The sequence below is a fragment of the Gastrolobium bilobum genome, unplaced genomic scaffold (genome assembly GCF_033153095.1).
Source record: "Gastrolobium bilobum isolate Gb01-03AN ecotype WA unplaced genomic scaffold, APGP_CSIRO_Gbil_v1 utg44336, whole genome shotgun sequence".
Taxonomy (NCBI): Eukaryota; Viridiplantae; Streptophyta; class Magnoliopsida; order Fabales; family Fabaceae; genus Gastrolobium; species Gastrolobium bilobum.
This window is the reverse complement of record NW_026896514.1, coordinates 190,871-217,463: the sequence shown is the minus strand read 5'-3', so window position 1 is coordinate 217,463 and position 26,593 is coordinate 190,871. Positions and strand designations below refer to the sequence as shown.

General features: G+C 33.9%; 2 protein-coding genes and 1 pseudogene across 3 annotated transcripts; 1 reads left to right on the top strand and 2 right to left on the bottom strand.

Annotated features, from left to right (window-relative positions):
- Positions 1-740: 740 nt before the first annotated feature.
- On the top strand, positions 741-2,160 carry LOC133300188 (3-oxo-Delta(4,5)-steroid 5-beta-reductase-like; annotated as a pseudogene).
- A 153-nt stretch (positions 2,161-2,313) lies between these two features.
- LOC133300184 (uncharacterized) lies at positions 2,314-5,701 on the bottom strand. Of its 2 annotated transcripts, XR_009750027.1 has the most exons (6): positions 5,176-5,701; positions 4,889-5,003; positions 4,171-4,797; positions 3,871-4,054; positions 2,991-3,104; positions 2,314-2,722 (listed from the first exon to the last, which is right to left on the bottom strand). XR_009750027.1 is itself a non-coding variant. In XM_061499695.1 (5 exons), the coding sequence occupies exons 1-5, from the start codon at positions 5,250-5,252 to the stop codon at positions 2,661-2,663; spliced, it is 1,065 nt and encodes a 354-aa protein (XP_061355679.1). In that variant the 5' UTR covers positions 5,253-5,701; the 3' UTR covers positions 2,316-2,660. The 2 variants fall into 2 exon arrangements, 1 of the variants encoding a protein (XP_061355679.1); XM_061499695.1 differs by lacking the exon at positions 2,991-3,104 and having other exon boundaries at positions 2,316-2,722.
- Positions 5,702-7,285: 1,584 nt separating this feature from the next.
- On the bottom strand, positions 7,286-10,177 carry LOC133300190 (subtilisin-like protease SBT1.7). Its single transcript, XM_061499699.1, has one exon. The coding sequence runs from the start codon at positions 10,054-10,056 to the stop codon at positions 7,756-7,758; it is 2,301 nt and encodes a 766-aa protein (XP_061355683.1). The 5' UTR covers positions 10,057-10,177; the 3' UTR covers positions 7,286-7,755.
- Between the last annotated feature and the right edge of the window lie 16,416 nt (positions 10,178-26,593).

The following is a 26,593-nucleotide window of genomic DNA, read 5'->3' as shown; positions in this document are numbered from 1 at the left end:
ACACACCCGTATCAGTACATAGATAGGGACATTGACCGTAGTGTCATTTTTTGAATATAATATATCTAAATGTTACGGAATAAAAATATTTTCAAACTGTTACGGTACCATAGTCGTTGAGGTAGTCAGTTCCTATGGATGGAACACATGTCACGTCCTTGGTTGGACACGTCACTCATTCAACCCAAAGTCACAGAGGTAATCAGCTACTTTAGTGCAATCAAACATTCCAGCCATTGGAGAAGAGACACGTGTCTCATGTATAGAAGCTGACTGTCTCAAACAATAACATTCAGATATATTATATTAAAAAAAAGATATGATCAATGTTCCACATGGAAAAATACACGTTGATAAGTCCATGGGAAGGATGTCATGGCTCTCGTCATCGGTGAAAACCATTCAAAGCAAATGGTGTGTGATATTCTCGCCTCTCTCTCTCTCTCTCACACACACACACGAGTTAATGGGAGATAATCTGTAGAAAAACACGCGTATCAGTACAGAGATAAATACACGTTGATAAGTCATAAGTCCATGGGAAGGATGTCATTGCTCCCGTCGTCGGTGTAAACGATTGAAAGAACGTCTGTGATCTTCTCTCCTCACCCACACACACACACACACACATTAAAGAAGCAAACATCCTAGTACAAAATCAAACCATTCCAATATACTCAGCGTTGCTTTTTTGTTAATTGCAATATCAAACATATTATCATACACTTAAGCACTGAAAAATGAGCTGGTGGTGGGAGAGAGCAACTGGCCCCGGCAAGGCAAGTCCCATCCCAATTTGCCTTTGCTCTATCTTTTTTAATTACCTTTTTTTTTTTTTTAGTACAATTTCAATGATCCTTTTCCTTCTTTTTTAGGTGGTTTTTGTTCTGCCTTTCTCATTTTTTTCTTGTGCCTATGCAGGAGAAGAAACTCGAGGAAGCACCACAGAGCTTCCAGAATGTTGCATTGGTTATAGGCGTGACGGGCATAGTGGGCAACAGCCTAGCCGAGATTCTACCTCTCCACGACACACCAGGTGGTCCATGGAAGGTTTACGGCGTCGCTCGCCGACCACGACCAAGCTGGAACGCCGATCACCCCGTCCACTACATCCAGTGCGATATTTCGGATCAAAACGACGCCGAATCAAAGCTCTCACCATTAACCGACGTTACCCACATCTTCTACGTGTCCTGGACCAGCAGACCCACCGAGGCCGAGAACTGCGAGGTGAATGGTGCCATGTTAAGGAACGTCCTACGCGCCGTCATCCCACAAGCTCCGAATCTCCGCCACGTGTCACTTCAGACAGGCGGCAGACATTACCTGAGACCGTTTGAGCTGTTGGGAAAGATCAAAGCCCACGAGCCACCCTTCACGGAGGACTTGCCACGTTTTGATGCTCCAAACTTCTACTACACCCAAGAGGATATATTGTTCGAAGAAATTAACAATAAGGAGGGGTTGACGTAGTTCGTTAACCGACCACAAGTCATCTTTGGTTTTTCACCTTACAGCTTGATGAACATCATTGGTACGCTTTGTGTTTACGCTGCTGTTTGCAAGCATGAGGATGTTCCCTTGAGGTTTCCTGGTACTAAAGCTGCCTGGGAGTGTTGCTATACGGCTTCGGGTGCTGATTTGATTGCGGAACAGCACATTTGGGGTGCGGTGGAGCCTAATGCAAAGAATGAAGCTTTTAATTGCAGCAACGGGGATGTTTTCAAGTGGAAGCATTTGTGGAAGGTGTTGGCGGAACAGTTTGGGATTGATGAATATGGTTTCGAGGAGGGTTCGAATTTGAGGTTGTCGGAGTTGACGAAGGATAAGGGCCACGTGTGGGAGGAGATTGTGAGGGAGAATCAGCTTCAGCACACCAAGCTTGAAGATGTTGGTGACTGGTGGTTTGCGGATCTTATTTTGGGAGTGGAGGCCGCGTTGGATAGCATGAACAAGGCTAAAGAGCATGGCTTTTTGGGATTTAGGAACTCCAAGAATTCCTTTCAAAGTTGGGTACATAAAACCAAGGCTTACAAGATTGTGCCTTGAGTTGCTCTTCTTGTACTTTGACTGCTTTCTTTTCAGATTTTGGAAATAAATAAAAAACGAGAAGAAGAGCTATTTTATGTGCCTGCGTTTAAGTTGTATGTTTTATAATAATGCAGCCGTTTCCATTTCTGCTGTAGTTGGAAGATGAGTTTGTATATCTGTAACTGAATTGTCGGGGTATATGCAGTGTTTTTTTTTTTTTTTTTAAATTTGAGTGGAGTGAGTCATGTATTTCCAATTAAAGTGAGTAAAGAATAAAGAAGCGTCACCTTGAATTTGTACATGCTATGGGACAAAATACAGCTCTAGCATCAACATTACATATATGATACATGGCAACATGCAAGAGGCCAATCCCCAATGTCATCTACTCATCTCTGTCTTACTATACAGTACAACAGAGAACTCTTCATAAACAACTTGAATTTGGAAGGGGCAAAAGAGATTAAATAGCAAAAAACGAAAAATGAGCAAGTGCTATGTAGACTCTAAATAGCAATCCATAGCTTAAGCTAGAATCAGGAAACCTAGCCTATCTCTCTTGCTTAAGAGACAACGTAGGTTATATGAACTTGTATCAAAAGCTTTTCTATCCCTCGTGCTGCCGTCAGCTACAAACTGATAGATCGTGTATCTAAACCATCCTTCTGCTTTGCGCAAAATGCAATTAAAACTGCAGAGATACAAGTGTAACTGTGTAAATCACAATATATATATTATATTTTTTTAAACAAAACAAGGAATACTTCAAGCACGTGAGAAAGCTCTGTCTATGGAACAAAAAGGAATAATAAATTAGCAAATAATAACCTATTGCCAGTATTCGTATAATAGCCATTCACAAAAACCAATAATCCATAATCTAACATTTAACATATTTTTTTTCAAAAAAATAAAATATATGAGGATTGCCCTGCCCCGCCCCGCCCGTTTTAACTCACCCTGCATACACGACTCAACCCGTCCCGTTTGGATCGGTTGACCCGTCGGGTTCAATCCATTTTGTCAACGATCCATTGGAATTTTCTACATCAGTTTTGAAGTCCTAAACATCCCTGAAGTTTTAACATGGAGAGAAAGTCAACCATACTTCATACTGGGGAAGTGGTCCATGGAAATATCTGACCGTTCCATGGCCAAAAGTTAATAATTTTAGTGATCAAGTAACTAAACTAATGCTAGAGGAAAGCATGTTATTATCATCTTCTTAAACTTATATTGTTAACCTGTGGTCACGGAAGTTCTCAAACTGTGGTTCCACTTAATAAAGTTAATAATTTATTCAAAAATTATCTCAAATATAGCATTCAAAAATTTCTTCAATATTATTAGTATTCTAAACAAATTCAAGGAAGCTTAGCAATATAAAAACCGCTCGTGGCAATAATGAGATAGCATGGAAGAGAGAAAGAATGAACATAGACTGTTTATTGATAACTGAATCTCCACATAATAAAGGAGACAGAACTCCTTCCAAAGTTTTCCATTTCAACAAAGAAGTCTTTTACAACTGAAAAACTGCTCTTTTTCCAATACACACCTATCTGAATCCCTCCTCTTCCACCTTTCCTCCTATTTAAGCTATGCCCCTGCCCCTGCCCCTAACAACTTCCAATTGCCTAACTATCTAACTAATTCTATAACTATCCTTCTGGGTCCTATCAATGATTGAAATAACAATAATAATAAAATAGAGTAACAAGGTAAAATTCCTCAAATTCCAAAGTTGTAAGAAGTTGCTCATAAGAAATTGCAAAGCATGCAAGTACATACATGTATGTAGGAATACAGTACGCATATACACTCATACCAACAGCTTACCAATCAAACAGAGGAGAAAAACAATCCAAACAGTTATTCGAACAGGCTGACTGTATTGCATTTGGTATTGAGATCTTTGAAGCTGTCTCTGAATAGCACCATACCATCCATAGAGTTGCTTGTCATAGCATTCATCACAACTATCAAGGCTACTCTTACTTCTTTCAAAGCATGCATTGTTTCCCTTTTTTCAATAAAAGCAAAAAAAATTACATTATTAGTAATTCAATAAATGCAATAAGAATCACTCAAGCAAGTCTGCATTATGAGAGAAACAACAAAAGCAGATTAAGAACACACCCTATTCGTGTCAGCTGTTGGAAGCAGTGAACTATCAGTTTCTTTATGATGATCCACTGCTTTAAGCTTTCTGTAACCATTCCTAGGCCACTTCAACTTAGAGACGGATTTCATGGAACCAAGAAATCCTGATAAACTGGGTACCTTATGCATTAGACCAGAAGAACCACTAGAAGAACTCCATTGCTGTGGGTCATCAGAAACCAAAATTTTCCAAGAACCAATATCAGCGCTAGCACTAGCTGCCCTACGATGCCCATGTGATATCTCCTCCTTTGCTTCACCCCACCCAGATGAAACATGAAAATTATGTAAACAATTACTGACTGAATCCTTATCACTTAATTGTGGATTCCCACTGTCCCTTGTGATAGGCCAAGGGGGATTGTGGCTTTCAGCTGCCGGCTTTCCTGAAAGAAACAAAGCAAGCTCATTTTGTTCTCCTTCGTCCAGACGCACCCAAGGCAGAGATTCCTTGCCATCTGGAAGGATTGATTCATTTAACAAATGCTCAATTTTCTTTATCTTGCTATCCATGGCAGTTATAAAATCTTGGTGCCTATTTCTTGCTTCCTCACTTGAGCTTTTGCTATAAGTTGATCTGACTGCACGTTCAAATTCCTCTAACTGCATTGCCCACCAAAGATGCAACCATTATGATGATAAAATATGTTAAATCAACTAGCTATTTAGCATATTTATCAGGAGTAGGAATTACCTGCCATTTAGCTGTGCCAAGGGCAGTATGTAGATCTCTGCGAAGTTCATCAGAGTTCCACATGTTGGACGTATCTTTGGTTGCATGTATCCATGTCCTATACGTAGATTCCATCCTTGAAAAAACAATGACAACAAATCAATAAGAAATTTTGAGCAGTACAGACAGTAAGATTGTGCACACAAATTCAATATTCAAGGGACACAAAATACAAAAGTTCCACTTCTATCCCTACATTTCATATCCAAAAACGGAACGAAACTGATAAAAAATATGTAAATGGGTACCTGTCTGCAGATTCCTGAACTTCTTCGGCAGCGTTAAAGAAAGGATCTTTTTTCCACCGGTCGAAACTCGACGCCATGAATTAATATGGGTCGATTCAAAATTCGAATAATGGTCAAAATATGAAGAAAAAAAAAAGTTGAGAACAACGATGAACCCGATAATAAACCCTAACTGAGGAAATCTCTGTTGCAGTCACCAATCAATAAAAATGGATTGTGGGTCGTCAATTAAATACCAGAGAAAAAAAAAAATTGATGGATCCGTGAGAAGAGTTCTGATTAGTTAGTTGGACGAGAAGGATGCGGGTTCGAAATGTAAATAGGACAAAGGTAGTTCTTGGTGACCTTTGTTTATTATTTGTTTTTCCACCAAAATTGTTTTTGGGAAGTGCAGTCAACGAGATTTTCTCACGGGTAAGGGAAAATACGGTCATATGTGGATAAGGAAATGGAGCCGAACGCGTAATATTGCAGTGCTGCCAATGTTGGTGGTCAACAAAGTTCTGCCTCATCCTCTTTAACTTTCTATTGCTACGGAACATCAAAGTGGGCTGTGGAATGTTCCGTTTTGAGTAGTTGATGAAATTGACCAGATTATCTGTTCTCGTATTTGATTCTAATCAGGGGTTCAAGAAATACCACATAGTATGTAATTTTTATTTTTTAATATATAATATTTAAAAATAACACAGTCATGTTGTTTATTATATAAGAAATATTTTGTATCAGTATAAAGGATTTAATAATTTTTTATGTAAGATAAAATTATCTTTTACGTATGTATAAAAATATGTGAGCTCTCTTATGTGATCATGTGAATAGAAGAAAAAAATAAAAATAAATGAGTCTCACATATTTTTATGTATATATAAAAAATAATTTTATTTTCTATAATATAACATACATTAATATACAGTATAAATTATATGGATTAAATTTACAAACAAACAAAAAATTATATGGATTAATAATTCTTAAGGTTGTCATTCTCATAACCAGCGGGACAATGCCATTGCCAACTACCTCTGCAATTTGCCATTTGTGATTTGAACAATTTAGCATCACAATTCATTTTATTACTAATTATATACAATAATGATTAGTGAGAGCTTATATTTAATTTTTTTTTTTCTCGTATAACTTCTTACAATCAAATTTTAATCGTTGATTTTTGTCAATTTAAACGGTTATAATTTATTGAATCACATTTATTAATTAATTAATAAATATGATTTAATAAATTATAACCGTTAGATCGGTGAAAATCAACAATTAAAAATTGGTTGTAAGAGATTGTAAGCGAAAATAGGTTGTAAATATAACATTCATCAATTGATTATTATATATTTATTTAAATAAGCTGATTTGTTAGTCTTATATTTATTTAAGTAAATTAATTTGTTAGTCTTCATTTGCATAGTTATTAGTATCTTACTATATACGATACGGTTCATATGATACGATACGATTCACAAGCCCAACGATACATATCGTGGGGTGTATCCGAAAGGGATTTGTATCCAACGATACGATATATGCATCATACGATACAATGTGATTCGATACGATATGTGCATAATACGATACAAAAATTAAATCAAAATTTGTAATTTTTAATATAAAAAAGGAAATAAAAATTTGATTTGCGATTTAAATTAAAAAAATCTAAAAGGATCCTTTTTGAAAAAGGATTATGGATTAGTTATGTCACTGATAGATGCTGATAGTGATAGTGTGATAATATTAGTTTCAACTTTCAATGATTGATAAGTAAGAGAATAACTGGTTTGTACTTTAATTACTCATGTATTTTTCTTGTTGATCATTTTTGGAATTTTGATTTATATGATATTAATTATATTATATATTTTTAAATTATTTTTTATTATATTTCTATATCTTATGATCCGATACGATTCACGACATAAAAAATCGGCCGAACATATACGATATTTATTGCGATTCAAGAACCTTGTTCACTTGTGCTTATCAACAAGGCAAAATTCTCAAATTATTGATATTTATTTATAGATTAATAAATTAATGAAGAGAGAGATAGACATAAAAATTTTACATGATCAAATTATACAAAATTTTAACATGAGAGGATCATTCCTAAAGATTCAATCAACAATTCAAAGACATTATTACACAATACGTGTGATTATTTTGTTTTTATTATTTACAATTATTATTCTTTACCAAGTGTTCCCCCGAACTTTAACCTAACAAAAAAAGCAACAAAGCATTTTCTCAAAAGTAAAATAAAATAAGAGTAAAGTTTTTTTGGGTCCTTAATAAAAAATACGAACCTCACTTTCGTCCCTTACAAAAAAAAAAGTTAACTTTTTTTTTAAAAGATGAAAGTGAGGTCTGTATTTTTTTTTTAAGGACCCAAAAAGAGCTTTAAAAAAAAAAGAAACAACAACAACAAAGCGATACATAATAATAACAAGCTCTGTTAGTCCTATTGCAGGGCCCATAAACAGAGCATTAAAAGTGATCCTGATGTGAGCCCTTTCACAAGGCCGTGTTTGGTATTTTGAGTAAGCCCAACCCATCAATAACAACATATCATAATCATGTCCAGCTGAATGCAATTGGACTCCGAACCTTATGCTCTCCATCCGTCCATTCCAGATAAGCAAAGCTGTTTGTTCCAGAAGGCATTGAAGTATGAGTAAACGACACCGTATAGCTCTTCTTCTCATACAGTTCCGTGAAACTAAGTATTTCTGGTTCAACCATAATCTTCACTGAGGTAGACTGTGATGACACTGAAGCTTTATACGTTGCTGGAGTTCCCACATTAGTTAGAACCCTCGTATACTTGATAGTGTTGGGCGCGTCAGAACCACCTCCTACACCTGAAGCTGTTTCCAAAGGAACAGCAAAAGACGGGTAATTGAAATCTTCCACTCTGTACTTCTTCCTCGAGTCACATGTGAACTCTCTCCTCGCGGCAAGTTTGATTTCAAGTGAAGTGTAGTTCAAGGCACAGAAGAATCCGAGGTAGTCATCAACGTTGGCATCATAGACAAGACCAGGGTCAAGGGCAGCAACTGGATCCACGTGTCCAGCACCAAAATCGAACGGTGTAGCAGGTTGACCCGTGGCAACATCTTGAATGGTTTGTCCATTTTTGTAAGACGTGTATGCTGTTGTCATGAGGGAAGATCTTATAGCAGCAGGGCTCCATTGAGGGTGAGCACCCTTAAGTATTGCAGCCAAACCGCTTACATGGGGACATGACATGGATGTACCTGAAATGATGTTGAATTTCACATGCCTTGTGTCAACGGTTAAACCGGTTGGTCCAATTGCCCCGGTCCAACCGGCTAGAATGTTAACCCCAGGAGCTATTATGTCTGGTTTGAGAATCTTTGGTGTAAGAAAATTTGGTCCTCTTGAGCTGAAACCTGCTACCACTGGCGAAGGTTGAACCTCTAACTTTGTCCCTCCGAAAGCAATTTTAGCTCTGGGATTTTGAGAAGAGAAAACGTAGTTTTTTAAAGCTTCGCTTGATTTTTGTCCCAAAGATGCTGCTGGTAGGAGATGAGGGTCAGCAACTAACTCTTCTCCATACACTTCATTGTTTGCTAGAATCATTCCAATGCCTCCAGCTTTCTTAACCACGAGACCCTTTTCCACTCTGGGGTTTCCACCTCTTTCGCATATCACGATTTTGCCTGAAACTTGTGATGGAATCAGACTATCCTCTAAGCAAAGATACCCCACGGAAGAGTTGCTTACGTTTCCAGCATATACAAGTGGAGAATCAAACAAGGTTTTGCCACTGTAAAGTGACGCTCCAGTGTATGTCTTCCCACTTCCAAGGCTTATATAAGCAGGGAAATTACGGTCTATAGTTCCAGCTCCCACTGTGGTTATCCATGGTGCTACGTTGGACAGGCTTGCTTGACTAGGTCCACCATTCCCAGCTGAAGTTGATACTAGAATTCCATGAGATGTAGCTGTGAAAGCTCCAATAGCAATGATATCTCTGTAATATTCCATTAAACTTCCACCAATTGACATGGATAAGATATTGACACCATCTTCTATGGCTTTGTCAATTCCAGCAGCTATGTCAGAGGTGAAGCATCCACCGAGCCAACACACTTTGTAAGCTGCAACACGTGCTTGTGTAGCCATTCCTCTTGCTGTCCCAGAAGCTAAACCAAAGAGGCTAGCTTCTGTGACTGCAGAACCTGCTGTAGTAGTTAAAGTGTGACTTCCATGGCCATCATCATCCCTTGCTGATTTTGATTCTGTGTTAACATCAATTGGTCCAAGAGCAGCTTCATAGCCTTTGGAGAAAAACCTTGCACCAACAAGTTTCCTGTTACAGTTTGATGAATTCATGTTGTTCCCAGTTTCACACTCACCTTTCCAGAAACTAGGAACTGGTCCAAGTCCTGTGTCATCCAAGCTTTTTAGCTCAGGCCATATACCAGTGTCGAGTATACCTATAATCACCTGGCTCTGTTGCTCTGATGCAGGTAAAAGAGTGCTAGCTTTTTCCAACCCGAGAAACTCTGGTGTTCGAGTTGTGTGAAGCTCGTATTTAACTTCAGGGATAACAGAGAGAATTCCTGGTTGTTTTGCAAGTGTGTCTGCTTCTTGGATGGTTAGCCTTGTGGAGAATCCATGAGCTACGTGTTTGTAAGTGTAGAGAATCTCTGCCGATTCTGATGCTGATTTTAGTGATGAGTCATACCAGTGGAGGTGATCGTTGAAACTTGATGGCATGGTGGATTTGTCCATGTGAATTATGTATGTATTTTTAGCTTGCTGTGCTTTCTTTTCTGCTATGGTGTATCTGCCACAGAATATCAGCAGCAAAACGATGTGAAGAAACTTGAAAATCAGCGTCTTCATCTTGTCACCGTACGTGCTGTGTCTCCAGTATTTTTGGTTAATTGAATCTTTGGCTTCTTTTGTTTTTGCTTAGGAGATGTGGGGATGTAAGGTATTTATTGTTGTTGATTTTGAACTGTTGAATCTGCTCAGATTGTAATAAATTTTTTATTTATTTATTATGTAGTGGTTTATACTTTATATATATAAAAAAAACAATTAGAATAAAAATATAACAAATAATAAAGAACAATTAAGAAAAGTTTTGCTAATTTGCTTTTGGATTTAGGAAAAAAAATAAGGATATTTTGAAAATTTTATTTTGCTCTTATATCATAAATTTTATTAAAATATTCTAAAATTATTTTTAAATTCTAAAACGATGTGATTTTAAAATTGCTAATGTTAATTCCTATAACAAATTATAAAAAATGATTTAAGAAAAAATTTGCTAAATTGGAGCAATAATCTTTGTGAGTGCTTAGAGCATCAAGAAAAGGAATTGTACGATCTTTTTTTTTCTTTATAAAAAAGTTATTTATGATTCCTTTCTTTTATGGCCACTCTATTTATATAATATATGTGGGTAAAGGCCGTAAGGGGACAAGAAGCTTTTTCACTGACGTTATCATCGTACTTTAATTTTATAAAAAGCCACTTAGCAAAGCTCGGATTTTTTTATTTTATTTTTGTAACTTTTTATTGAATTGAGAGAGAAAAAGAGATTCATTTCATACAAGTAATAGTGCCCTTTTAATATCCCTTTATCTTAAACATAGTGCGTGCGAGCAATGGATTAAAGCTGGATGATATTATGTTGAACGACACCAATAATCCAATATATATGGAGATGTGATGGATTTAACGAGGTAAAGTAAGCATTTTCCACTTCGAGTGGGTAGTCAATCTAATTATTTAAGCCTTGATAGACTTCAAGTATCAAATTTCTCTTTTTTAAACATCCTTAGGCTGAAAATTTCTCAGTTACTTACTTACACAATTTAGCTAGACTAAGCCGATTAAAGAGTATACCATTTTAAGTGGCTTGGTTTTGCAACAAAAAAAGAAAAGGTTACAGAAGACCACAATATAGACAAAATTTATCTCTAACAATAATTGACCCTGCTTTTTCTTTTTCTTTTTCTTTTTATATAAATTATGTAGACTGACTAGACAGTCTCACGCATATGTTCTTCGTTTGAAAGTTGGACAAAGAAATTTAAAAGGGACCATCGAAATCAGTTGGCACTATATAATTGACCCTTAATGGTCAGGTCAGGCGTGTAAAAAATGGCGACAACGTCGCTTTAATCTAGTTACCTAGGTAAAGAAAAAATAACGATGAAAAGTTAAGACATTACTAATTACATATGCATTTTCTAACAGCAATCCATTGATTTTGCACTAAAAATCAGTTTTTAAATCAAAAGATCTTTTTTGAAAAATAACTATTCTATAAACAAAACCAATTAATCCAACATACATACATAATACTCCACAGAGATTTATACTGGAAGAATCACTCAGTTTCAAACGCCCTTTGATCTCAAGAAGACATTGACATAATTTTATTTTATTTTTTGATAAACCATTTTACCTAACATATCTTTTTTTTTTTTATCTTGTGATGATTTAATTCCACTAAAAATTAAGGTGATAAGAATTGAACTCATAAACGGTATCTATGGTCGTGAAAATTCTAATACTATAATAAACAATTATCTCCCCTAAAAATTTAAGTTGTGAAGCTACTAAGCTTCCGTGATTTTATACGGAGAACTCTTAAATGATTTTACATCGAGGACTGCTATTTAGCGTTCATGTTTCAGATTGTTACCATCATTCATGGGGAATTGTGCACGATTGTGACCGTGAACTGTAAAGGCAGGAATTAAGTCACAATTGCCAAGGCATTGTTCATAACAATTATCGTTATGGGATAAAAGTTGTAGATAAGAAGAGGAATTGCTGAATAGACAAAGGGAGAAAGTCGTTTAATCATTGAGAGTAGATACGTTTGAGTTGCAGTTTCTCCAACTTGTAAGCTTGTTTGTTCTGCTTTATTCTGGCTATTAGCTGGAATGGACCTACCACTTTTAAATGCTAATAACCACAAAGGTTTAAGCAACCTGTTTTCTGTACTTAAGTTTTGCTTGCTGTCAAGTTTAAACAATTGAACATGTTGAGTTTACAAGCACTTCACCAATAATTGGTAATCAATGTAATTTACTTATTGGCCTTCTTTGTCATTAGCGATGTGCATGAGTCAGATCGGATTAGGTTTTTGTGCTGACTCGACTCAACTTGGATTTTGTAGGTCAGGTATTTCGACTCGATCCGCGCTTTAATTTGATCCAAGTCAGGTCTGACTTTGTTTGGAATTTTTTGAATTAGTTCAGAACTGGGTCGGATCTAACCTGACTTGGTTTCTGAAGTGGGTCTGACTTTGTTTCTGAAGTAAGTAGGTCAAATATGACCTGACCCGTTTTTGACTTGGTTTCGTCACAAAATTTCGTCGAAATTTCTACGTTGCAAACGACAAAAATTTCGTCACAAAATTATTTTTTTGTCGGAATACTTTTTGTTAAAAAGCGACGGAATTTTTTCTCTAATGAAAATTTTTACAAAAATAAATTTTCTATCGAAATTTAGTTTCCGTCAAAAGTTTTGACGAAAATGATTTCCTCCATCAAATGTTTTGACAGAAATGTGTTCCGTTGAAAATTTTGATGGAAATATTTTTTATCAAAAAACTTGATGAAAATATTTAGTCGAAAATTTTCGATGGAAATGTGTTTCGCTAAAAATTTTGACGAAATTTTTTTTTTGTCAAAAAGTTTAACGAAAATGTTTTCGCCGAAATTTGAATTCTGTAAAGAATTTTGATGAAATTTTTTTCCGTCAAAAAAATTTCTGTAAAAATGTGTTTCGTCGAAATTTTTGATGAATATGTTTTTTTTTTGAAATATTTTGACGAAATTTATATTCTGTAAAAAAATTTGACAAAAAATAATTTCCGTCAAATTTTTTTACAGAAATGTTTTTAGTTACAAATTTTGATGAAAATATTTTTCGTCAAAAAATTTTGATGAAAATATTTTCCGTAAAAAATTTTGACGTAATTGTTTTACGTTAGAATTTTTCTTTTAATGTAATTGTGATTTTTTTTCTTTTTTTTTTCACATAATGAGTATGGGTCAATGGTAATTATTAAAACAAGTCAGGTCTAAAACTGACCCAAATAAAAGTGGGTCAGTATTTTAAACCAGTTAAAAAAAATAAGTATTGTTATAAAAAAAAAAAAGTATTTATGAGTCAAGTCAAGATCAGATTAAGGGCAGAGCAATTAAACCAATTTTTTTGCACACACCTTTTTGCCATTCACTTGAACATTTCATCCAAATAAGAATAACATCGGGTCCCAAATTACAGCAATACACAATCAAGTTCAGGGGACCTTAATCATCGAGGTAAACAACAAATTTTGTAGGCAATACTTTTAGTCAATTCTTACCATGATGGATTTGTTGGAGGTCAGCATCATTCTAAAAACAATCACTGATGAATGAGAATCATGTGTGACGCTTAGACCTTTCTTCCCTCATGATTTCTCAATTCTGATAGCTCTTTTCTACAGTGGCCAATAGGTGCCTTATCAGTTTCAACCATAAACGGGTGAGTTGGCAGAGAAAATGAAAGAATCACCAATTAAGAAGGAAAGAACAAAGAACTATAATAATAGTTATTGTAGTAAAGAATTTTGCTCGATTCCTGTCCAATGGAATCTAATCTTTGCTTCGAGGTCTCTAAGCTAATGGCCACACATTCAACAAGAAAATGACTTCGATGTCTAGACAAATTATACGTGTATTTTTATTTCAAACCATAAATGCATTTGTCTATGGATTGACTTCACATATTATAAATACTAAATTATATGGGGACAGAGTTATTTTACATCATTCTCAATCATATTGACCTCATTTATATCTAATACTCTAACCATGAGATAAATCAATGATTATATGTGTGTGTTACAGAGAATAATATTATTATGATATGATTATTGAATTAAAAATTCTATAAAATTAAGAAAGAAGACAAAGAGTAAAAGAAAAGTTTTAAAAATAATTACCCCCTCTTATCGGAGATATCCAATCAACTATATCAATTTATACAACTTTTAAGAAATTGTTTTCATGGAAATAAGCATTTTTCCAAAGAAAAATACTTAAAATGTCAAGATATATTAAAACATCATTTGCACTACTTGTATATAAGTAATTATAAATTTTATATATTGATTGAATCACAAGGGTTGGGTCTAACCACATACGAGTGAGCCTGATCCATATAAGTGTTTTGATGGAATATGAAAAATTACAAAATCTACACTCTCTTGTGCGATAATATCTGCGGGATGTGATCTTCAATGTTGTAGTTATGTATTTTGACAAGATCAAGATGAGGTATGTATATGTAAGATATTCCGATGCTCAAGTCAGTTTTAATTTCTAAACTTAAGTATATATTGAGAAAAGGTAAATATACCTTGGTCTTGGTCTCTCTATTTATAACATATGACATTCCCTGCTTGTTGGTTTAATATACTGCCTTAGTATGCCGTCATAATTGATACTTTCTTTAATTGGCTGGTTATATGGCTTTTCTTGCCTACCCTTCATCATGCTTCTTGGTGTAGTGGCGGACTCAGAAAAAAATTTTATATTTACATACTTAGGGAGGGATTCAAGGGCAGCGCTTTCGAAGATTTTTTTTAAAGAAAATTTAATTATATTAAAAAACAAAAAAAATAAACAAGAAAAGAAAAGAAAATTTTAACTTAACGTAAAAAAAAATCAAGAGTCACTACTAAAAAATGCATTTTGTTCGACGGAAAAATTCCGTCGAAAATGGAGTTTTCGACGAAAATGAAGTCGTCGAATTTCTCTTCGTGGCTAACAATTTTTTCGACAGAATTAGAGATTCTGTCGAAAAAAATTTACGGAAATTATTTTCGATAGAATAATTTCTGTGGAAAATTTCGACGAAAAATGAATGAAATTTCGTTGAAAAATCTTGTAGTAATTTTCGACGGAAAACAAATTCCGTCAAAATTTTGCTACGGAAAATGAATAAAATTCCGTCGAAAAATCTTATAGTGACTTTCGACGGAAACAAATTCCGTTGAAATTTTTCGACAGAAAATGAATGAAATTTCATCGAAAAATCTTGTATTAATTTTCGATAGAAAATAAATTCCGTAAAAAAATTTCGACGGAAAATAAATAAAATTCCGTCTAAAAATCTCTTATTAATCTTCGACGAAAAACAAATTCCGTTGAAAATTTACAACGAAAAATTAATGAAATTCCGTTGAAATTTTTTATAAAAATAGGTCAAAAACTATTACCTCAATTTTTGACAAAATTGCTTTTCGTTCAATTTTTTTTTTAATTTCTCTCTACAAAATTAATATCAATTTATGTTTCGCACCTGATAAACAAATATAATGAAAGTAAATAACATATCAAAATCATATGATCTTAATATAATTATGTGTACAAAAGTCCCTATTATATACTAATGAAAAGGGACATACATATACAAAAGTCCCTGTCAAATCCTTAGATACATTATACATGATGCTTGAAGTTCCCTAAATATCTTTGGCACCATTGTAGTGTGGAACAAGATGGTTGAAGTTTTAAAATCTTGTTGAAGTCAAAACCAACTGATACACCAGATGTTATGGCAGATTGGATCCTTGCAGCGAAATCTTTCAGTTTAAACATTAATCTGCTGCTTATTCCATGGCCAGTGTTATCTAATTCAAAGAGGCACCTAGCATCATTTAGTACAGAACATGCTTCATGCTCCCATATTTTGCAGTTCTTCAAAGCTAATTCAAGCATCCTTCTTTCTTCCAAAGATATTTTAAGATGCTTTGATTGAGAAACCAACATCTAAAAGAAGAGAATCAGATTGGTATATTTATATGGTTAACATATTGTCAGCAAAAGTAAAATTGTAAAACAAAAATAATTTGATGAATTGTTTCTCTCCCTCAATTTGTAGCCTGAATAGTCAATAACAAAAGCATGTAGCTTAAAAAAATAAAAATCTAATGATATGTCAGCTTTATGAAAGAACATCTTTAGTAAGAACAATAACTCACCTTCAAAGCCTTTTCTCGGCAATTAGCCTTCTTCAGCTCAATCTCTAACTTATAATTTCTTTTTCTTTTATTTTTTCACAAATTTTTCGACAGAATTCCATTTCCATCGAAAAGTCTACAAAATATATTTTTTTTTTCTTTTATCTTTTTCACAATTTTCGACGGAATTCCATTTCCGTCGAAAAGTACACAAATATAATTTCTATTTTATTTTATTTTTTTTAAAAGTTTTCGACGGAATTTCTTTTCCGTCGAAAATCTTCGACGGAATTCCTTTTTCATCGAAAATCTTTGACGGAATAAAATTTTCGTCGAAATTTTTGGACGAAAAACAGATTTGGTGGAAAATTCCGTCAATAATTTCAACGGAATTTTTTCCGTCGAAAAATTCCGTAAAAAATAAAGACATTTCTAGTAGTGAGTCAACTAAACTGTTACAATAGAACGATCACAAAAGCATTCTTCGATTCTTCATTCCGTCGATGTCTATTTGATTCAAAGTTGGCCACTTTTGCTTCACAAAAAAGCATGAAAAATTCCGTGCAATTCTCCTCCACTTGATGAAGATTGAATTTTAGGAATCATTGATGTCTATTAAGATTTGGAGCTAATAAGATTTATGTTTCAAAAAAAGAATAAGAGACAAAGCAATTAGGTAGGGTTTAAGTTTTAAGTTTTTAATTATAGAAATTGGTTGGTTTGGACCTATGTTTACTTTTTTTTTTTCAATCTTTTTAATTTTTATTTTTTTTACTTGACCTAAATCACCCACTCTTTGAAAAAAAAAATTCTTAAACTTTTATGTGTGGAAATGCAGACTATGACGGACAATGTGTGTCCACCGCTGTCTTGGTGGTTTATATTATGAGGTTTAGCTACAAACTTCTCTTTGTCATTCAGTGATTGGCTAATGAAGAGGTTTATCAGACTTGCTGCTGGAATCTAATTGTTTGATTTATGACATGTCTCCGCGAGATTGCGCATTTGCGTTTCCAATGCATTTCCTTATCGATTAAGTCTTTAATTTTGACTTTTGACTTATATTGGGTTGTTGTTTCATTTGACCCTTTATGACTTCTAATATAGGTCCATTTAAATAATAATAAAATTTATCGTTTCTTTTGTTTTAGAAAATAAAATTATCTCATACAATCACAAAACTATATTGTTTTGAGGGTTGAGGAAATTAATAAAAAGTATTTTGATAATACAACCTTCAAAACCTCAAAATAATATAATTTTAAGATTACAGGAAATAACTTTATCTTCTATTATAGGAGAAATATTTTTCCCATAATAATATCATATATAAATAACTTGAAATCAACACATATTTATTAAATTAATAACTTGAGTCTTTCTATTCTATTATATGATTGAAAATATGTTCGAATTATTTTATTTTACATTAATGAAAACCTTTTTTTTGACAAATGTTATGTTTAAAATGTTCTAAATATAAGTCTTTTTAAAAAATATATATCATCGTAAAAGAATATTAAATTTAGTACACATCCGTGCATAGGGTAAAATAACTAATATACTTGAGAAGTTAACTAACTATCAATAATGAATAACTGTAGAAATTTCAACCTTCAAAAATGACTTTTTCATGATAAAGACAAAATTTAGTTAAAAATGTCATTCATCAGATATGAAATGCATCTATGCACAGTGATATTAAGATATCAGAATCTATATAATAAAAAAATCAATATATGGTAGCTAAAAAGTCACATTCCCACACCAGAAAATCGACAAAACATTTGGAACCCTCATATTTAAATTGATTTCGTTCCTCAGGGACCTTCTTTTGGAAAAGACATTTCACATGCATAAAGGCTATGTATAGCGACCTCAAAACAGTTACATTCCGGTTGGTGCTGCTATGTATTATACAGTATTTTCGAATGAGACAACATAAGGGATAGTGGGATACCCAACAAGTTGAGGACCCAATAATTTAATAAGCGAGAAGGGTATCGAGACAAGGACAAACGCCAAGAAAAAAAAGTATACACTTTTATAAGTATTTATGATACGTTAGTTTCAGTAAAAAAATAAAATAAAAATCTTGCTAAGTACTGGTTAATAGCATTTAAAATTTTCTATTAGAAATCTCGAGGGTGAACTCAAATGATGATATAACATAGCCATATAAATACAAAAGTTGGAAGCATGTGAAAGATACAGAGTACGTGCTAGTTATTGTTAACTTACATTTATCTTACTTGCATCTTTATCACAATTATTTTTTATTTGATCTCATTATTTTAACTAACAATTGATTTAATAAGTACACAGCAAATTCAGCATCTTCTTTATTTGCAAACTTATAGCTAAGAGACAATGTTTTTTCATTAGCATAATTGCCTAAATAATTTACGAGTTAGTCAACCAGCTTAACTGATCAAGTAAAATTATTATAAGGAATCATCCTGTGCCACACAAAGTAACTTCTAATAAGTAGGGATGTCAATTCGTGTCGACACTACACAAATTTGATACGATACGAATACATTAACACGAAAATGACACGAATTTTTGTTCGTGTTAAAACTTTCAACACGAAAATGATATGTAAATTTTGTGGATAAATATGACATAACACGAATAACACACAAATTATGGGTAAAACGGTAATTGAAAAAATTATTAAAAAAATGGTCGAATTTGTTGGGCAAGTGGCTTCTTACACAGGACGCTTACGAAACACCTAGAAGGAGGTGAATAGGTGTTCTAAACTTTTTTAAAAACTTTTTGTATTCAGTAAACAATTACACAATTTTTCTTCAGTCCCTATATGCCCAAAATAATTTTTCACAATGCTAAGAACCTATGTAGCACTGATACTGACACGGGACACGTGATACGATACGACACGACACTCCGACACGTTAATTCTAAAAAATGTTAGATTTCAACACATTAGGACACGTTTTGATATTAAATAATATTTTTAATTTATGTAGTATATATTATATTTAATATTCAATAATTTAACAAAAAAATGAATCTAAACTTATAATATTCATAAATTTTGCAAAGAAACATAAGATATCCCAAATATTTATATTAAACTCAATAAAATGGTAATCGTAATCCAACAAATCTAATAGTTGGAACTAAAAACTCAACGCAACGTAACCTTTGAACCTTTTTTGAATTTCTATAACGCGTGTTGGAGTGTCGGGGGATGTCGGAGTGTCCGAGAGTGTCGGACACGACACGTCAAGATTTTTGAAGTGTCGGTGATTCATAGCTAAGAACAATGTAGTAACAAAATGCGTACATTAGCAATTTCTAGAGTATAAATGCAACAATGTAATTCTCTTAAACAAAACAGAAAAATATTAATTCTGTTACAGCACTTTTAAACCAAAAACCAGTGTTACTTTAAGTCTCTAAACAGAATATTCAGAAATTAAATCAGAGAGATAAGAGACACACGATATATCCTGGTTCACACTCACTAAGCCTAAGTAGGGTGCTACGTCCAGACTGAAGTCGTTGCAAATATTTTATTTATTACAAGTGTACTTGTTTTACAAACACGCGTCACACAAGCAATCAAACAAGATATCAAAAACCTTCATAGTGCCTACACTGCTCCAAGCTCTGAGAATACTCTCAAGCCGAACCTACGGAGTTCACCAACCCCTCTCACAGAAGACCTCCACTCTCCCTAGTGGATTCTTGAGGTTCCAGGCCTTGAGACACACTCTCAAGCCAAGCACAAGGTTGTCAACCCACACGGTTGCACCCACACACCTAAGACAGATTTACAGCACCCAACTACTCCACTTTAACAACCAATACAGAATTTTTCAGAACTGTAACAAGTGAAATAACCCAAAAATACAGTGTCCTATCACACCAAATATATAACGGTAATATCAAACTAAGCTCCACGAATTTTGCCATATGCAAAAAATTAAAACAATGACATATATATATATATATATATCAAAATCTCTAAAATTAATGCACCAAGGAGCTTGGATATTACACAATTAATTTTCTACTCAATGGACACCAAGAAATCTGATTTAAACAGAAAATATCACAATCATAACCAGAAAAATCAGATTTGAAATTTATCTCAAAATTTCAAATAAAATTCAGAATTAGTTCTAGATAATTAAATTTTTTATTAATAAACCACAAGAAATTTGAATTTTAATCACTACATACCTCAATTAAAATAGAAAATTTAGATTTAATATTCCAACAATAAAATTTTTAGAACAATTCAAGATTAGGCTCCTAAACAGTGAATCTCACACAAAAATATGAATTAACACAATGCATAACAAGGTGTAAAAATAAATTCAGATTTGATATTTTTAATCAATATTTCACAAAAATTAGAAACACAAATCTTACGAGCATCAAGATTTTTAAAATATTCACTTAAAATCAAAACAGAAAAATCAGAATGCTCACAATATATCAAAAAGAAAACTGAAAATTAATTCAACAATATCAACTATCAAGAATATACCAAAGGATGCTCAAAACAGGAATTAAAATATTATCTCAAAAAATCTCAAATTTTCAACAAAGTAAAACAGAAAATGTGATTAGGGTTCTTCAACCTTAGTTCCAAGAATCTTGAATTAAATCCTTCAAACTTGTAGAATCATGAACAACACTCCAAATCACCCAATACACGTTATTTTGTGCAGATAAAAGATGAAAGAATGAACAACAATTTTTCAGAGATGAGAAAGCGAGCTCTGTTTTCACGCGAAAATATCGGAGAGAAAGAACGCTTTTCTAATCACAAGTCTGTGTAAAAAATGAATTTCAAAATGATTCTTCTTTCATCTTATTATTATATAGTATATTACTTTTAAAGAAAGTTGAATCACTATCTACTGTGCCTTGGAAAAAGTAATCAGTAAATTCATATATTATATATTAAAAACAAAAGTTCGCGCGCGCGCGCACATATATATATATATATATCAATCAACGTAAAACGAAGACCAACGTGAAAAAGAACGCTGTAGATTTAGCTTTGTTTCTTTATATATGTCTTACTTTTACTTTTTGATTTTTTTATTAAAACAAATTTTTTTAATTGACTTGGATTTTATTTTTAAAGACCTGTTGATTTAATTTTTATTTTTAACAAGTCACTCAAAATATCTAAATACATGTTATGTAATGAAATGCAATGGAGCTTAGTAGAATATTATATAATATAATATTGTGTGTAACAAAATTCTAAAAATGTCTAACCACTTGTGTCTTCAAACTCCAACTTCAATTTGAGAGTTTTTGTAAACCCTTTGTCGTCATCACAATATGTATTCCATTATGCTTAGGAGGTCTTCAGAATTTACAAAAAATAAAACTTAAAAAGAAATTTAAAATTTAAAAAAATTATAAAAAAGGAGTCGAATTCGTGTTGACACTCGACACAACACGAATTTTTTAAGCAGGTCAACACGAACACGAATTTATGTATTGTGTTGTAAGTCAACTCACATGTCATGACCTTTCTTGACACCCCTAATAAGAGTCTTAGGTCATTTTACTCCGCTTGAAAAAAAGACAAACTCAAGTTGAACACGCGTACCTAAATACACAGCTCCTCTAATGAGTAGAACAAGTAAATATGCCACATTAAATGTTTGGAAATTCCCATTGTTGCTGGTTAATTGAATAGTGATAGTGAATTTGGTCCAGAATAAATGATATTCTTGTTTTGGTTTCAAGATTAACTTCTTCACCAGATAATTTTGGCCATCATCATAGACCCTTTGTCTACTCCTTTTGAAATCCATTGCTCAAGTTAATCTATGATCCATCAAAACGTCCTGCCAAATGCTCAAGATGTAACATCCCGTGTATACCCGATTTGTTAACATATCATCGTATTAAGCTGCGCTTAATTAAAAAAAATGCGGAATATCTTTTCATTTCAATTATGACGTCATTATACTTAGCCGAGTTGATTACTTAATCAATTTCATAAAATATCGTCTGTATGTAAATTGCAAAAAGATATCTAACTGGAATACCTTATATATATAGATAAAGTGAGTATCTATGTCACGGATCTACTACACATAGTCTGGACAATATCCTGATACGTTATTACAACTCCAAATAAAGCAAGACATAATCAAGTCTAAGTGGCATGGACAATCCCCATGCTCACCAAATCAACATCATAACAAACAGGGTCTCAACAGAGAAATCCATAAACTGAAGCTAAATGCATAAGACAGTAAATAGGATCCAACATCCAATCATAACAGCATATCAGCATAAGCAGCATAAACATGTAACATCTATCAGCTAAGCTCTGACCTCCTGCCACTAGAGGTCTCAACCCCCGCATTACCTGAACCTGAAATAAGCATTCCCCAAACGCGGGGTGAGATCTCTAAACCAGAAATCTCAGTAAGACAAGGGGTCCTCAATAATCTTCCACCCCAAGCTCACTTACATGTGCTATATAAGTTCAAAAGCAGTAATTTAATATAATTTCCAAAACTATGCAGTGCAACAGATATTCATGTCATGTGTGTTTAACTATCCTACTGTATGAACAGTGCAGCTACTGTTCTTCGAAATTCCAGAATATCCGGATATTCGTCGGGGCATATCCGGATATCTCTCTTCCAATATCCGGATATCCATATCCGGATATTCAGATCCCCATATCCGTATATCAATATCCGGATACCCATATTCGGATATCAACATCCGAATATTCACAACAAAATATCCGAATATTTCGCGACAGAACCTAGATTCTGCATTTCGCGAAAATCCAAACCAAAGGTCCAACTTTTACCGATTACAGAAGCTTAAACATGCATTTCTAAGTGTGTTAAGCATTACCCAACGTTAGGTTATCATCTTAAGCTCATTACATGCATCAAGGTTCCATTTTTAACCAAAAACTCATGATCAAAGGTTGAGTATGCATACCAAGCTTCTCAAAACAGAAAATGGCAGGGAAAAGGAGCTCCCTACACCACTCCACTGTGCAGCAACCAAGGGCCACAAAAATGCACAACAAGAAGATTTTTTTCTTCACAAAGGTGGCACTTTGAAGCTCAAAATACCAACCCCAAGCTCCCACAAGCCAACTCTCAAAGTCAGCACCTCCTCACCCTCAACCAGGGGCTACAACTCAGCAAGGGATTCACAACCTCACAAGACCAACCCACCCAAGGTAATGGTGTTTAGAGATGAAGAGATGGAGCAAAGATGACAACTTGGCTCAAGAAATGGAGGCGAAGACCAATGGAACAGTATTCTGGTCAGCCACCCTCAACAAGTCACATAGGAAATCTGAGTGTCTAGGATTTTGTGCCTTAATAAGCATATATATAGTCACTTAAGCATTTAACACACAGTATTAACTTTAATTGCTACGCTTAGCATTTTAATTCCAAACTTAGGATTCTTAACCTACACAATTTTAAAATAATTATCATATTTTTCTTATATTTTTCGAAGCACCTTTCCGGTACGCGCTTTTCATAGCCAGTATCAGTTTCTGACACCAGTTCTCATTATTTTAACTTGAAACTCGTTTTACAAGTCCTATATATAATTCTAGAAATTATCATGCACTTATTATAATTTTCTGGGATACTTTATCGGTACGCATTTATACCGACTAGCGGAACCGGTATCTGCACTTTTCTTCCGAAAAGCGACTTTCATCATTCTTTATCACTTACTATAATTATTAGAGCCTCATAATAATTATTAGGGTCAATTATGAAAAAAAAAAAAAAACAAACTCAAGTTGAACACGCGTACCTAAATACACAGCTCCTCTAATGAGTAGAACAAGAAAATATGCCACATTAAATGTTTGAAAGTTCCCATTGTTGCAGCACTACATCTCCAAAATTCAGCAAAAGAAGGTTTTAGGGCTAATTTGTCAGGAGCAACGTCACTGAGTAGGGGAGCACTGACGAAATCTGCACCATTGATTAAATTAATGGCCAAGACAGCAACTTTAAGGAACCTTTCACCTATAAATACTGAAGAAATCACCATTTTCAAAAGCTTTTGGCACTCTTGGAGAGGACTCGACGTCCTCCTTAGGAATTTTTTCTCTTATTTTTTTTAATTATTTTCTTTTTGTATTTAGGATTTCATTATGCTCCTTAGTATGAGCTAGTAAATTTTAGTAGGCAAGTGTGAAGTAGAAGTATCCCTCTTTGTCTTAGGTTGAACTTGTAATGAAAAATTATTTTCTCTAATGAAATGTGTGTTGTTTCTTGGTTTAATGTTCTAATATTGTGATGCCCCTTGATTTGCAGCGTCATCCTGGGACCACTCGGTCGATGAGACCCTCACAAGACAGTGTGGAGCAACATTAGAAGTCTTATAGTATTTGGCTCTGAGTCAGAGGAATACCCAAAAGGAGGAGCACTTTCATATGTAAATCGCTTTTGCTAGCGATCCCTTCAACCATGCTCTTCTGAGAAGGAAAATATGATCTCCCTTGAGTTTCAACTTGAGACTTCTGACGTAATTTGGAGCAAGGCATGTTTGCTTCAGTTTACTTAGGGAGCGAAATGTGATGACAGAGCAATCTATCTCTATAGCCTGAAAGGATGCTGGAAGCACATTTTATTTTTGAAAACCTATGACATTGTAGGAACGACCAAGAGGGCGAAAATACCAACCTAAGCCTACGATTTTTTTAGTCTGGAGTCTACATTTTTTATTTTTTTTGTTACTTGATTTTCAACCATATTTCTCATTTTGCTCTCTATTTATATTATTGTTGTCACTGTTACTATTTTGCTCTCTGTTTCTATCGTTGTTTCTCCTGATCTCTTTATCTCCTATTTATTGCTCCCAACTCCCACGTTTTCTAATTTTCTTCAAGGCAAAGTTCAATAAAACTTAAGGCAAAAAGTCAGCTCTTAGTCACTCAGATTCGTTGACTTTGTTCAATCAGTTGGTGACAAGTGCTTGTTGGCTAACCTTAGTTTGAGAACGAATCTACACTTTGAAGCGAATTGCTCCTTACTTACTATGTGCTCTCAGTTGTTCTTTTTTTATTTACACTTCTTTTAAACGTCACTTTTATAATTATTTCCTGAGGATGATAATCTGGGACTCACATTAAACCCTATATTGCTTGACGTGCGCGCTTACGCATCTCGGATAGAGTTGCTCCTCATTTGATTAATTGCTCCTTGTGGTAAATTTTGCTCCCAACATGTTTTTGCTCCTATATTATTCCAAAGCACCTCTCAGCCCGATAAACAACAATATTGGCTACAATAGAAGCAAATCATATGTAGTCCTTCATAGCCCACATTATAAACTCTTCGTGCAAACGTACACCTTGAGATGAGAGGAGTACAGGAGATGAGAGGAGTACAGTTCGATAGGTATCCCCTGTTTCCTTCTATTCTAGTTGTCATTCGCATCCAGTATGGATAGTTTCATATAAATGTTTCTTTACATCTTTCATAAGTAGCCCTTTTGCTGATTGATACCATGCAGTTCTAAAAATTAGAAGGTGCGCATACGAAGAGACTTTAAATTATAATAAACATTAGTACTTTAAATAAATGCATGAGAGTACTCGGTAGTTGACACGAATTTTCATTTTTTCAAATAAAATTTAAGAGGTGACATCATAGGCCCCAAACAAAACTAGCAACAATGTGTAATTGCAAATGCCAGGTGTCAATTACCTTTAATGGGGGCTTCAACAAAAAGCCTGCCAGATACCACATGTGAATCTAAGACCAGGATCATCTTCAGTTATTTTCTTAAATATGTTTTATTACATCATAAATTTCTTTTTAGAAATTTAGTTTGATAAATTCAATGAATAGATCACTAACTACAATCCCTGCAATTTTATTTATTTTTTTCAATTACAGGGGATCCATATCCGTTAATCTCGACATATGCCTATGCTTCAAGAAAGTATGATTATCGCCTAGAGGGGAAAATTGCAATGCTATATTTTGATAAACTTAGGAGGGACTGTAATTTAACGCTAACTATGTAGCTCAATGCCACTGGAAAATTATTTTCTACTTGTATATGATCGAGCTTGGGTTTCTAAGTGAAAAGCAATACCAAATTGCATTGAAGAGTAACATTGTAAAGCACGGACTGCTGGAATAATATACAGGAGGAAATTCACCGAAATAATTTTGATTTTTTCACTAGCAGACTTCAGTACCATATAAAACCAAGAATTTAGCACAAAATCATAGCAGAATGAAAATTCAAAAGATAGTAAACGTAACAATAGTTTGTATAACCGGATTTACATAATTACTAAGAAATTTAAAAATAGGCGCCTTAAATTGAACTAGTTGTCAAATTGAGATATAGCAATAGATAGCATAACATTTACCTAAA

Bases quoted from the DNA above. Each gene is read 5' to 3' on its own strand.
- LOC133300184 (XM_061499695.1), bottom strand. From the start codon at position 5,252: ATGGCGTCGAGTTTCGACCGGTGGAAAAAAGATCCTTTCTTTAACGCT. The intron at 5,004-5,175 runs GTACCCATTTAC...TGTTTTTTCAAG, and splicing joins GTTCAGGAATCTGCAGACAG to GATGGAATCTACGTATAGGA. The intron at 4,055-4,170 runs GTGTGTTCTTAA...TATTGAAAAAAG, and splicing joins CAACAGCTGACACGAATAGG to GGAAACAATGCATGCTTTGA.
- LOC133300190 (XM_061499699.1), bottom strand. From the start codon at position 10,056: ATGAAGACGCTGATTTTCAAGTTTCTTCACATCGTTTTGCTGCTGATA.